General features: G+C 39.9%; 1 protein-coding gene across 1 annotated transcript in view; it reads left to right on the top strand.

Moving 5' to 3' along the window:
- Nucleotides 1–1,437: 1,437 nt before the first annotated feature.
- snx24 (sorting nexin 24) overlaps nt 1,438–14,766 on the top strand; it is a 73,878-nt gene continuing 60,549 nt past the window's right edge. Inside the window, 1 exon segment of the mRNA NM_001016125.3 lies at nt 1,438–1,501. Within this exon segment, the coding sequence (NP_001016125.1) occupies nt 1,442–1,501 (60 nt within the window). The 5' untranslated portion in view covers nt 1,438–1,441.

Raw genomic sequence — 14,766 nt, 5'->3', positions numbered from 1 at the left:
TTTGCAACTGATCTTCATTATTAATTTTTTATAGTTTTTAAATTATTTGCCTTTCTCTTCTACATCTTTCTAGCTTTTAAATGGGGGTCACTGACCCCAGCAACCAAACAAATATTGCTCTGTGAGGCTACCAGTTTATTACTATTGTTATTTTATATTCTTTACCTTTCTCTTCAGTCCCTCTCCTATTCATATTCTTCTCTCTAGGTCAAACCACTGCCTGGTTGCTAAGGTGAACCTAAGGCCCTAGCAAACAGATAACTGCTACAATTCCAAACTGGAAAACTGCAGAACATAAAGTTAAATAACTGAAAAACCACAAAAAAAAATGAAAACCAATTGCAAAGTTTTAGAATATTGCTATATATATGTTATACAGTATCTAGTAGAATTAAGTCTAAAACAACTGGACTTTTCTGAGTTTTTCTTGAAAACGTTTCACCACTCATCCGAGTGGCTTCTTCAGTTCAAATGACTGGTAGGGAATTCCCCGGTATTTAAACTCTTGATGGTAGTACAGTCAAAGGCATCCAATCACAATGGTTCCATTGAACTTGTTCAGTTAGGTGTTAGCTGAAACTGACAGGTGTAAGAAGGTATGATCCAATCACAATGGTACCATGATTCTCATTGATGAAGGTGTTAATCCTTCAAAGTACATGACTGGAAGTGTGAACTGTTGTGAAACTGCCGGAGTAAGGATGTCAACGCGCCATCGTATGTTGGTGACAAGCAGTGTCTCAGGCCCCCTTGAAGAAGCCACTCGGATGAGTGGTGAAACGTTTTCAAGAAAAACTCAGAAAAGTCCAGTTGTTTTAGACTTAATTCTACTAGATACTGTATATCATGACCTGGATGAATGAGAATCTTCATAGACACATTGCTATATATAGCTCACTAAAAGTTCATTTAAAGGTAAACAAGCGCTTTAAATATGCCAGTTCACAGCTGCTTAAATATAACTACAGGCAAGGCTAACTTGTTCTCTTTGCGCTGCCTTTATAAATAGGGCCCAGTAATTTAGCAGCAGTCGGCCAACTGCATATTTTTCACACCCAGCGCAGTGTTATGACTCTGCATATATTGTGCTTGCGTTATTAGTCTCCTTAGCGGAACCTTCCGCCGGCTGCACCTTCCCAACGTTTAGCTACAGTATGTTGTTAAACACAGAAGCAGAAGGCAATGACTTGCCGTGTCAGCTGCCCCTCCATCAGGCAAGTTATGCAAGAAGGCTGGAATCCGGCAAACTTCCACATTCAGAGCGGTCACATGACGCGTCACATGACAGCGCTTTCCATATGGCTCTCCCCAGCGCCGTGCCGCCCAGTGCCTCTGCTGGTTAGTGCTCGTAGCGGCCGCACTCAGCGCCAACCGTGACATCACTGGGAAGCTTCCCATTGGCCGTGCCTTCATCGAGCCGTGCCCGGGGAGAGCGAACGCTATGGAGGTTTACATTCCATCATTCCGGTACGAAGACAGTGATATGGAGAGAGGCTACACGGTAGGGGAGCCAGCGCTGCCTGCAAGGGAACGGCACGGTTGTGCTTAATGAGTGTGTGTTAGTGAATGAAAAACACATCACCCCCCGACACAACTAGTGACGAACTACAAATGCCGGTCACAGAGCTGCGCTACTGCAGCTACCGACGCTCTCTGTTATTTGCCTATGGGTGATACCGGGTGGAATCAAAACAAATCCGGTTGCCTTCATCCCCTACCCAATGCTGTCAGGAACCAGTGCAAATGATACGTTATCTGGCAATGATAGTGAGGGTGCAATACCAAACTATTAACGGTATCACTCTATTGCTTTCTGTCCCATTCCAAATGTTGTTAAAGGCAAGAGGTGAGGTCACAATGGGCTTGGCAACTCCTGTTGTATCGGGTAGGAAGGGGGCACAACAGTGCGAGTGGGAAGGTCCCTCTTGGATGGGATTTTCGAGTGTGACCTCTCTCTGCAAACACATATAACCTATACAAGTGAGCTCTGGGTCATGTAAAAGAAAAGGTATTTTCAATCTTAGTGTCTTGTCAAGAGCAAATCCAAGGTAAAGGCACTTTTGTCATGCATGGAACTGATAGTTCTACTTCAGCACCTTCAAGTAAGGCATGAATGATCCCTAGGCAGAGCCTACACAGCCTAATGCACCTTTAATAGCTCTTTAGCTCTGTACGGCTGTAATTGTGCCGTATAGGCAGTACTTTACAGATGGTTATATGAATAGGGCGCCGTAGTTGAATAAATATACACACATTCTCCCCCCCCCCCCCCCCCCAGCTTTCATTCTGCTAAATGAATGCATGTGGTTTAATACATGATAAGCTTTAATAACCTTTAACCTTTTCATTAAGTGTGTTATTTGAAGTACTTTGCATTTGTGGAGTTTTTTATATGCAGCCCTTGAACCCCTTAAAATCAAGTGACTTGGTCAAACAAAGAAATCAGAAACTTTTTATCCCCTTTCTTGCCTTCTGATTTGGTTCAGAATTCAGCTGAATTTTTCACGAAAGATAGTCACAGTCTTTGCTGTGATCCTGTCTTTTTTATTTTTTATTCAACACTTTATAAAATTCTTAAACAAAAATAATAAGGATAACAGAGTTATAGCACATTAGTAAAAGCAGGTAGATGGGAAGTGCAGTATTACAGTATTTTAAAAATGGTTTCAAGTTTGAAGATATAATTTTTACATAGTTTATATATGAGCCATAGGAGTTACCATTCAGGGCCGGAACTAGGAGTAGACAGAAGAAGCACCTGCCTAGGGCGCAACAGTGAAGGGGCGCTAGGCAGGTACCTCTTTTGCCACCCCTAGTCCGGGATTTGTTCCCCCGACTTCATTTCTCTGTGCTGCCTCCCTGCACAGCATCTGCGTGTATTGCGCCCAGCGCTCCCTCCTCTACGGGCGTCCCTGCAGGGGAGGGGGGCGCCCGGCCGACTTGGCCCGCCTCCATTACCATTGATCAATAATGCAAGACTCTGTGGTCGTAAAAGAATTTGGTTATGAATGTAGTGCTTTACGGTGGTTTTGGAGCCAAGGGCTCCATACTTTGTTGTATTTGTCTGGGTACCCCAGTTTTGTATTGGGAAATGCTTGGTTTACCAGAGCCAGCCAACCGTTGTATAGATAGCCACTTACTTGTTATGTGTTTACGGGCCAGGTAAAGTAACTCAGCCATTGACGTTCTTATGTATTAGGGCAGGGGTGTCAAACTCAATCATATAAGGGGCCGAAATCTAAAATACAGGCTAAGTTGCCTGGCAAATTTTTTATTAAGATACTGTACGGTCAGGCACAGTCACCAGGGGCCACATAAAACAGCCAGAAGGGCTGTATTCAGCCCGCGGGCCTTGTGTTTGACACATGCGTATTAGGTAAAGGTGTTCAATAAAAGCCAGTAGGCATACTTTGGGATCCAATGGAACTGGCGATCCCATCACATCATGCATAAATTGGGTTACCTGCTTCCAGTAATTGATAAGGGCCGGCAGGTCCATATTAGGTGGTAGAAGTGGGGCTATCTGAGTGGCATCTGGGGCATGTAGTGTCTGTTTTGACGTATGAGTCGGAGAGACTCTTTGAAAAGAGTATCTTTGGATTGTACGTTGCCTTGTATATGGGAAAGCGTATTTGGGGGATTCAAAGGACTTCCTACCTTTCCTCTTGATCAATCTGCCCAATATTTTCTTGCCAAGCTATTTTGGAACAGTCGGTATGTGCAGTGATATTGGGTTTTAAGAGTGTGCTGTATAGTCTTGATATCATGCCTTTGGCGTGCCCAGCTTGGATGTTGTGATCCTGTCTTTAGTATTTACGTAATGTTATTTCATACATGATAGCACAATGCTTATAAATTTCTGGCATTATTAAAGGAGAACTAAATCCTAAAAACAATATGGCAAAGAAATTATGTATACAGGGATCATCATGTATATAGATTAGTCTTTCACCTCCACCCCCTTGTGGCTCCAGAGGTTTGAGCACAGCCTTGCAGAATGCATTTATTAACTCATCCAGAATCATTTTATTGAGAGTTTCCTCTTTCTGTATGGCTCCGGGGCTGGATTCCTTGCACAGTTCCTGCCACCCAGTGGCACCCTGTTGTCTCATGATGGTGAGTGACATAGAGGCATGTGAAGAATGGTACACTAGTTTTTAGATTAGTACATCTCTAAAAAGAAGTTCCCATTCCCATATGACTGTCCAGCGCTAATGTCAGCATCTGCTGCCAAAGTGAGATTTACAGTGGTTTCATATCTGCATGCCAATTACTATATGCTTCCTCTTTTTAAAGATAACATTTACACTATGTTTTTGAAGGTTACATTTTGCTAAATAGAATAAGTGTAACTTGCTATGGGACCGTAATTGTAAGATCCCTTTTCCAGAAAACCCCCAAGTCCCAAGTGTTCTGAATAATAGATCCCATGCATGTATTTGCATAAAGAATGGATCTTCTGTATATGTATGAGTGCTGCAGTAATGCTGGCCTGGTAAAGGCAAAAGCCTAAAGATTCTCTAACGGCAAAATGAAGATGGTGCTATTGAAATTGTCTGTGGGAGAATTTGTAGATGTATTTAAACAGATGCACAATATGGCAGCATTTACAGCGAGACAATCTGCAGTGCAGAACGGGAACTATGATGTATCTATTTATCACCAGTGAAGGGACATCCTTCAAAAAAGCTGCAAAAAGCTGCTACTTAAAGAGATAAAATTCAGATTTTTATATCTCTGCACTAGTGATGCGGCCCCCATCACTAAATGCAAGGAGGTGGCATCAATATGCCTGCCTCAGGCAGCTAGGACTCCTGGGGTGGTGCTGATTCAACAATGATTCACTAATACTCACTCTACTATTTATATCAGATTATTTTTAAAACCTAATTAGAAGAATTTTTGGTTCATGTCACACTTGGAGGAGCCAGATCTGGGCTTTTAGATGGTAAAGAAATCTCCATGTATATCAACGGTTGTGCAATTGCTATTCTCTGTAAAAAAAAAAAAAAAAAAAAAAAAAAAATATATATATATATAAAAAAAAACCATTTTGTTAAATTGGAAATCGACGACAGCCCCCTCACTTACCTTCTGGAAAAAAACTAGTTAATGACACGCTACCTAAACAATAATTGGTCTACATTTCCCAAGGCTCTCCAGCCAAGTTCAATGCGGGTTGGTGGGACATTTGGTTTAATGCACAATCTGGATAAAATTGCCAGGCTCGCTCAAACTTTGTATACCTTTCTTTCTTTCTTAACTGTTGTTGTTAAAATGTTAAAACTCTAAATAAAAACTCAAAAAAAAAAAATCTCCATGTATGCATAAGCCACGTGCTTTCACTCGGTGTGTATACCTCTCATAATTAAAGAAGAAACCTGTGGCCATTAGTCCCTTTTTAAAGGTTTAGTGAAAATCAAGTAGCTTTCATTCAGCAGAACAAATGTAAAGAGTTGCACTGGCACAGGCAGGGTTAATAAAGCAAGGTAGGATGTATGTACTAGCACATACCAGATAACAGGCAGGCAAGAGTCCATGGCACAGTATAGCAAAGTCCAGGCAATAGATCTAGGCAGGTAGACTGAGGACAGGCCAAGGTCAATAACTGGATTAGGATAGAAGGAGTACCTACCAGGGGCAGGCTAGAGCACCCAGACCACCGGTGGCATCACTTACATTAGGTACATGTTCACAGCTTGGAAATGCACACAATGAAATCCATGTGTCAGAGTGGGTTGGCTTTTTCTCCGAGAAATAGCCTCAGGTTCAGACCGGGCCGGTGGGACACTGGGATTAAACCTGGTGGGGCACTGGCACAGACCCAATGCTACCTGTTGCTTCCCACTGCCATTGCTCCCCTGCTGCCTTACCTCCCTCGATTGCAGCAAGTATAAGGTACACATGAAGGGAGGGGGAGGTGGGTGAGCAGGCAGCTGGGGCCCCTAAGGGGGTGTGAAGGGACCCCTGGGGTAGCAGTCCTGGTGGGCTTCGTATACCCAGTCTGACCTTGAGTAGCCTGGTCTGGCATTTTCCCACAGTTAAGCCAAATTGCTCACAGTAGTGATTTTTTAACACAGGCAACAAATCACCTTGTGTGTCATTGGCCTTAAAATTACAAAAAATGCTGGGCAGAGAGGGCTCCTGGGGAGAACAATTATAATTATTATAATATAGTAAACTCTTCTTCTTTCCCTATGTGTTTGTTTTAAGGAAAGATTAAGATGTAGTGGTGACCCCTGTAGAGAATTAATGACCATCTGAGCATTAATATGGAATTAAAACCTTGTAAAACTATATTTAACAAGAGCTTTGACTTGCATCAGCAGGAGAGAATGTTAGTGTTCATTTTAATTATAGTATTAATGTGAGGATTAAGGCTTAATCCTTGTATTTAACAACTTTATTTAACTTAACCAAGGAAGCATTTCCCCAAAGCCACAAGAATACTTTATTTAGATGTATTTATCATTCTCAGTGTATAAACAGGTAGCTGGTAAAAATAATATGATGGTTGTCTTGCTTTAAGGGGGAGGTAAGGACACTATGAATGAATAATGAAGAAAACAACACTACTCCGTTACCTGTGTGCTCTTAACCCATCAAAGTAACTTCATATTAAAGTTGTTTCTCAGTATCTTACTGAAAAGCATTTAGAAATGTGTGGAAATCTTTTGCAATGAAATTAGCTGTTAGTTTAATTATATTTCTCAGAGATTAGGTTGTTTCTTTTTGTGGTTGTTCTGAAGAAGGCTTTCTAGGTTAGAATGTAAGAATGACAGAGGTACGATTTATTGAAATGATGGCGGTCCACACAGGCCTGCGGAGCACTGGTTGCTGATCAGCACATACTCAGAGCAGTCTAGGTCTTTTACTATTGCATGCACATCCTCTATCAAGTGTCCACTCTGCCAATAGCAATGGGGGGAAAAAAACAACTTTTAAACCATGACAGCAGAAATAGGCACACTTTTGATTGCATGGCCAAGAAAGATGTTTGTTAAAACCAGCATTTTTTACAAAAAAATGTAACAAAACTTCCACTAGGAAATGTTCCTTTTTGGCATGTAGAAAGAACATAAATGAAGTAGATATGAATTTTTATTACTGACACAAGATAGAGCCTGTGGTTTATGAAGCAAACCCCTCCTATGAATATGTTGACCTAGAAAACTATACATTTTTAAAAAGGGATAAATAAGTCTTTCTTGCACCTCTTATATAATAATAATTATATATGTTGGTATTGGCCAAGGTTTTGCATTTTGTGTTATAATGCAATGTGCAACATGTCTTAGGCAACAGAGGAAAATATGAACAACAAGTAGCAGCTGCTAAGAAGCTTTTTATTTGATATAGAACTGTTCATATACAAGGCATTACTGACTGCACACTCTGCCACATACAGTATGTCCAAATGGGCACCTTTGTAAAGGCATAAACTTTGGCCCCCCAACTGATATCCTGTTGGGGCTCAGTCAAATATTGATTGGGAAATCTGACATTAGCTGGGTCTTCACTGGGCTCCTATTGTATCTGATTATTGGCTAAAATATTGTATCAGGCTAGTTTGCCCCATCCCTTAGATTGCTAAAGTAAGCAAAAATCTGCTTTTTAAAAATGTGCAGGTACACTTTTGGTCATTCCTAAAATTTCCTCATGGCTTTATGCAAGCATTCAAATTAGGTAATAATGGTTTTATGCATGCTTCTTTTAAAGGCAGATTCTCTGTAATGTTATTGTGGTTTTTAAAGCATGTGTCTCACAGGGCTTAGCCGGCTCTGGGGAGGCAGATCAGTTAAAACACATTCACCTGCCCAGACAGGTGGAAAACCAGTTACACTTGTCTTAGGGACAAAAGTAATATATTAAAAACAATTCTGCAATGTCTTAGACAGCAGTCTGTTCGCTTGGAAAGTCGTCTCAATTGAATATTCATTTACTTGTCCTTGGCATGGGAAAACAATAAGTCTTTATTTTAGTTAAATAGCGTGTGGTCAAAATGTATTTCATAGCAAATGAAATGTAGAGCTCTCCTTCTCATTGCTTTCTGTCTTGGAATGAAAACATAAACTGATATTCATTTTTATAAGGAAGCTTCAAGAGAGTTTAATGGTTTAGTAAAACATCTCTGTTTAATTGACATGAATATCAACAACAATTGTTTGTTTTTTTTATAAAGGTGACCATAAACAGGCCACTAAAAACTGCTGACGGACCGAGTCAGCAGCTTATCGTCCCATGTATGGGGGCTCTCGGACCAACCAATATCTGTGGGTTGGACAGGTTTATAAGTCCTGTTTGAGCAAAGAGCACATTCAATCATAGATATGATCCTCTCCCCCCCAACGCCCTATGTCCCGTTAATGTAATTTGATTATTTGGCAACCTTGTCAAACAAGCAGATCTTTTAGTGTATGGCCAACTTTATACTTTGCTTGGGGTAAAATATCCATAGACCTGGATAAAACTGTCCCTTGCTCTGGTGCCTCTGGCCACAGGTGGAAAACAGACATCTGTAGATAAGACTCTCTGATGGTATGGGGCCATTAGAGACCAGCCTTGGGCAAAGTTAAAGAGATCTATGCTCAATATAGTTTACAGTCTGAAAGCCTGAAGAATCTATTTTGTTTAGGCAAAATTCACTGTTTTCTCTACAAATCACTCAAAAGTTTGTTGTTCTGTTTTTTGCAGGAACAAAATACATTTTTTGTATTTTTTTTACCTCAAAATTAATTTTACAAAAAGAAAGTTAATGCATAAATTATTGATTTAGACTATGTACCCGATACTACTGTTTGTATCGATTCATGTCAATAAGCAGACAAGGAGGGTGGGAGCAGTTGCTCATATTTTGCCTATGAGTGACCTTTGTGTGGGATCACTGTGTGGGGCTCAATATAGGGAGCAATTGCACTTTCAAATGACACTGATAGTGCTTGTTATCATTTAAATTTGCTGTTAGTGCCAATACCAGAATAACAAATGCCACTTTCATTTCTAATGCTGATTGAGAGCCCATAAAACAGTGAATACATTAGATCACATTTGCTTTGTATTGACCTGCGTGCCCCTCTTGCTTTCTTTAGGTCAAGGGGACGTATGTTACAAAAAGTCATGCATGATACATGTTATAATTAGCATGTTCCTGTTTCATTTCATTCAATTATCCATTTCTCCCTGTCATTATATATTTCTGTTGATGCGTGTGTACATAATAGCATTGAACTCATTACAGAACTGGTCCTGCATCTACTGAGCACCAAATAAAACCACGTGCAACTAAACTGGTAAAAGGGAAGGAAGCTTTAAACTATGAGGTTAGACTGTCAAGGTTGGAGTTTTTTTCTCATGAAAAAGGGCGTTTGCGAGAGGACATGATTACTCTGTCCAAGTATAGAGTGGGGATTATAGGCAGATAGGGGGTGTTCTTTTTTCCCATAAAAATGACCAAAGCACCAGATGCCATCCCTATAGATTGGAGGAACAGAACTTTAATTTGAAGCAGCGTAAGTGTTTTTTCACGGTGAGGGCAGTGAGGTTGGGGAATTCTGTTAATACCTTTTAAGAGAGGCTTGGGTGAGTTCTTGAACAAGGATTGTATCCAAGGCTATTGTGATACTAAAATCTACAGTTAGTATTAATGTTGGTATATATAGTTTATGTATGTAAGTGTGTAGAAAGATCAATATAGGTTTGTGTGTGTTGGGTTTACTTGGAAGGGTTGAACTTGAAGGACTTTAATGGTCTTTTTTTCAACCCTATGCAACTATGTCACATTGTTGCTTTTTTAAAGAACAAGATGTAAAATTGCTTGTCGTTATAATGAGCTTTACTTGTTTTTTTAAGTTTAAGAATGCTTTGTGCAACTGAGCTTGACTCTCAGACATAAAATATGACCAGACTTTGTGTTTGCAAAGTTTGGAAGCAAAGTAACATGAAGTGATAGTGATACACTCTAGGGCACAGAGTGTGATTCGTATCTTTATTTTTTAGATTTTAATAACTTACTTCTGCTAACACAATGCTGTAGGAATTACCTCCCCCCTGGGAAGAGGTTGATGACTGACATGAAGCTTCCACATTATGACTGGCTAGGTGATACTGATGTGTTGGTTCACCCAGAGCTGATATTTAAGGCTGTCAGAGGGTTCTGGAGGTACCAAGGTTTTCTTGATAATAGATCCAGTACCTGTATAACTATAGCAAACCATATTAGTGTGTACTGTAACTAACTTATAACTATAAGAAAACCATAAATACTTAAGTATAGATTACACATTATGGGTTGTTTACCAAAGTGCAGTACAAAAAAACAGGCACAAACTTTTTTTTTTTTTTTTTTTTTATTTGCACCCTGCTCTGCAATTTGCTCCACTGTTGCAGTCTTGTGCCCTCCACTCTGAAACTTGCTCTGGATTTTTAATCCAGCTAGAGATGTAGATCACAGACATGCATGGGTTGTAAGCGCTCAGTGAATGAGCGCTAATGGGCATTTTGGTGCACCCCTTACTGCACTAGCACTTGCGTCCGTGGCATTGTTAAATAACCTCCATTGCATCTCTTTTTTTTTTTTCTTACACGTAAATAAAGTTGTCAAGATAGATCCTAGACTTAAACTGGGCTTGAATTGTTTCAATTTGCTCAGATACTAATGCTATTACATCGAGTTAAATGGTTGAATAAGTACTGCTACTACATTGTTAGTATGCCTTCTAGAAAGTGGCAGCTTGCAAAGTCTACTTGATGTGGCAAAACAAGTCTATTGCTTACAAAAAGGTAGCAGGAGTTGGCAAATAAGAAAACACTATAAGATACAACAAAGCGACATGGATGTTCAAGAGTGCTGATCTCTAATATAATTTGTACGTTTGCTCATTAAGTGCCATTGGCAAGGTGTCTGCATAACGCTTCTGCAAAGCAAGGTCAGCCGTAGAGCCAAGGCAGATCAGCAAGTGTCAATATCTGTCCCAAGCCTTCTAGCTTAATCACAAACATTAACATGTCTTCTTGTTCCTTTGAATTAGAGGAGAAATTGACCCTTGACCCACTTGTCTCGACAAAAAAGAATTCATTTTACAATTGACATTACTCAACTGCTCAGTGGCCAGCCTTGTATTAAGAAGCAGTCTTGGGCGAGACAAAGGTTAAAGCTATCCGAAACCCTTACAGCAGTGCTGTAAAAATCTCTCTCTTTAATTTGTAATGTTTGTCCCTTAGGAGTGTGTAAAAAAAAAAAAAAAAGTGTTTTTGGTTTTTTTTTTCTTCTTTAGCAAAAGAATTCCCTTGGTTACCCTGAGAAACCAAATGACCACCCCCTGACATCATCCAAAAACCAAATGAGTTCCCCCTGACATCAACCAAAAAACAACTTAAAACCCACCTCGCCATCAAAAAAACAGCTAAGCAGTAGCCCCATACCTTCCAGAACTCAACCAAGAACCCCTTTACACCATTCAGATGCACTTTTTTGGACTCTGCAGAACCCCCGAATCCTTTGTAAAGGATTCAGCTGAATACCAAACTGAGTCTGCTAATTAGGTTTTGGAAGGCATAAATATCACCGCACCCTGAAAATTTTTTAACTTCCGTGATTGTGACAAAAAGTCACATGATTTTTTGGATTCGGTTTGGCCAGGACCGTGGATTTGGCTGAATCCCAATCCTGCCAATTCCCTAGTTTAAAGATGTGTTTTTGAAACTTTATAGTGTCTAAAAGTGTACTCCCAAGACCTAAATGTGGCAGTTCGTATAAATAGTTCAGCTCTGGACACAGTTGGAAATAGTGTAGGCTTTCCCACTGATGTTGCAAGTGTTGGCGAAATCACCCTTTCATTGTAAGTGGCTGCTGTATGATTGTGGTACATGAGCCCTCCTGCACATTCAGCACAGGTATTTATCATCTATAAACTCTAAAAACAACAATAAATGGCCAGTAATGTTTATGCAGCCTTTCATTTGCTTAGCACCACTATGGATCACACAGTTTCGCAAGATTTCCAGAGAGTTCACAAACTGTAAAAATTAGCTGAAAAATGATACATTTGGAAAGTGTGTTTAGATGGAAATTGCTTAAGTATGAGTCTAAAGGTCCCCATACACGAGGCGATTTCACTCGTTGTGCGACGAACGATTATATCGACAAACGATCGTATGGCGATCAGGTTTCCATACGATATGCCATCCACGGGCAACGATAATTTGCAAAAGATTTCATTGTACCATTATCGTAAAATACGTACGATCGGAAGCAGTATTTACAGGAAACAGGAAGTGATGTAACATGAAGTGATGTAACATTCTTCTTTGCTGAGTATAAAAAAATGTTTTATTACAGATCCAAAAGCTTTGTTATACGAGCCATTAAGTTCTGCAAAGAACGAACGTTTATGCACGTTCGTGTTGTTCCGTTTATGTTCGTTGACTTCTGCTGCTGGCAATCATGACATGCGCAGAGAACAATCGTTCGAAGACAAATGTCTGACACTCACACCAACTGGCAGATTTTATCGTTAAACGACTAAAATTTTTAAACCTGGGCGATCGATTTTGGGGACGATAATGTCGGGTCGATTAGTGGGCCGATGATCGTTCGCACACCATCAACTATACGATACAGTAACTTAACGATAGTATCGAATCATTCGGGAGTCGTTTGACAGTAAAAATTCGGCCCGTGTATGGGGGCCTTTAAGTGATGTTAAATATCTGAACAATTTGCTACTTGGGAAAGTCATACCAGACATTTATTTTCTCTCCAGACTCTCTCATATTCATCTGAAATTATGAATATTTTATTCACCTTATGTGACGCCCATTACATTTTATAGCAGTCGCTTTGGGATCTAAACTGTCTGTGTATATTCATTTTGGGCATGTGACAACAGTTTTAGCGAAAATTAAAATTCATAATTTAAAGAAACTTCACTCCCAAGCAATGTAGGTCTCACTAAAAATATATTGTATAAAGCAGCTTATACGTAAAACCCTCCTTTATCTAAAAAATCAATTTTCATAAAAATACACTTTTTTAGTAGTATGTGCCATTGGGTACTCCTAAATAGAAAATTGCCACTTTTTGTAATAGGGGGCCACACCCTGGGCTCATATGATTCATGGTGCACACAAACAAACAAAGGGCACACATACATGTTAGGTCGCATTAGCTCTTTTAAAGTTCTGTCTTTTCTCCCACGCTTCTTCCTGTTACAGTTAGAGCTGCATTATTTCCTGTCATGTGATCTCTGAGGGAGCACACAAAATGGAGGCTTAAGGGAAAAGATGTTAAAGGGCAATATTTACTGATACATATATTTCTGTTTGTTAAGGTTCTTTATTAGGCCACTCGGTATGATATAAATCTGTTGATTAAGTATTCATTATGGTGGCATAGTATTCCTTTTTTTGTAATTGATTTGCAGTTATTTTCATCATGCTTCCTAACTCTGAACTTTGTATTTTTACATCTTTATCCTACAATGTCAGTCTGAATGTTAGTTTTAGATCGTTGCATTTAAATGTGCCACCTCTAGGCTCTGAAGAGACCCAGCATTCTGTTTTGACAGCTGCTGACGGTTCCCTCTGGGGTGGTACCACATGGTACTTACTCTAAAGTTTTGTGAAAAGACTTTGTTGGCATGTTCCCTTATTACAGGTACAGTACCCCAATCAGATAACTGGCAGTGCAAATGCATGTTTGGGCTTGGTGCTCCCTTTCTCTCATTAAAGTGCTCAGTAGAAGACTTTCTGCATATTTGCTTTTTCATATTTTCTGCCTTTAGTTAAAAAACTAAAGACCACATGTACAACATCCTTCATAAGAATAAAATGAGCATGTTGCTGCTTATTTTTGACTCCACATTGACAATAACATTCAGAGTACTTGCTGCTCATTTTCATGGCACAGAAAGAGTTTAGGGAACTTTTGTGGCACATTTCTCATATCGGATTTTTGGTAATTTAGTGGCTGTAGGATCTGAGCAAAACAGACCATGAACTTGCACTCATAATTTTTTTCCTTCATAAAGACCCATGGGATATTAGCTTCCAGTACCCCACCTCTTTGTACTTTTCAAGCTTCTAGCATGAACTCGGCCTGATAAAGATGATGTTTAGTCTGCTGGGCCTTTGTTTATTTATGATATCAGCAGAAGAGCAATGTTTCCTTGCTGTTGTGGTCAAATAGAAGTGACCCTGCTTGTTCACAAGTGCCCAAAGTGTAGAGATAAGGGGTACAAAATAATAGAATACAATGGAAAGAGTGTACTGTAATTATTTGTGGCCTGTCAGCGGGAGCCCTCTCAAGCCCCCAGTGATTCAAATCTGGGAACTCTGCACAATTCTATGCAGTAGCCAAGGCCAGCATTGGAGAAATGGAGCCCCATTCCTCCGATAGAGCTGAAATTGCCTCAGTTTGTCATGCGCTGAGCATGCCAGTTCCACACAATATCATTTATTTGCAAATGGGCCAGGCATCTCAGCCCTTTGCTATCTGGCCTGCAATTTGTCATGTTCCTGGCACTATCGGTGTGCAGCTCTTTTTCTAGAATCAGATTATTTGTGCAAGCGGCAAATGTCATCTTTGCACCTAGCATTTTGTGTGAAGTTAAGAGCAGTAGAGGATTAAAGCCGTCTCTCTCTGCTAATCAGGCAAATATGCCATTGTCAAATCAGCAAGTGCTTACAAAATAATATCTTTTCTTTGTGTGGCAAATACTCATACAGTATATGTTTTTCAGCTTGGAAACAAAGATTTCCATTTTTTAT

The sequence above is a fragment of the Xenopus tropicalis genome, chromosome 1 (genome assembly GCF_000004195.4).
Source record: "Xenopus tropicalis strain Nigerian chromosome 1, UCB_Xtro_10.0, whole genome shotgun sequence".
Classification (NCBI taxonomy): Eukaryota; Metazoa; Chordata; class Amphibia; order Anura; family Pipidae; genus Xenopus; species Xenopus tropicalis.
Note: the sequence above shows the minus strand (reverse complement) of the source record. Positions and strands in the feature narration are given on the sequence as shown.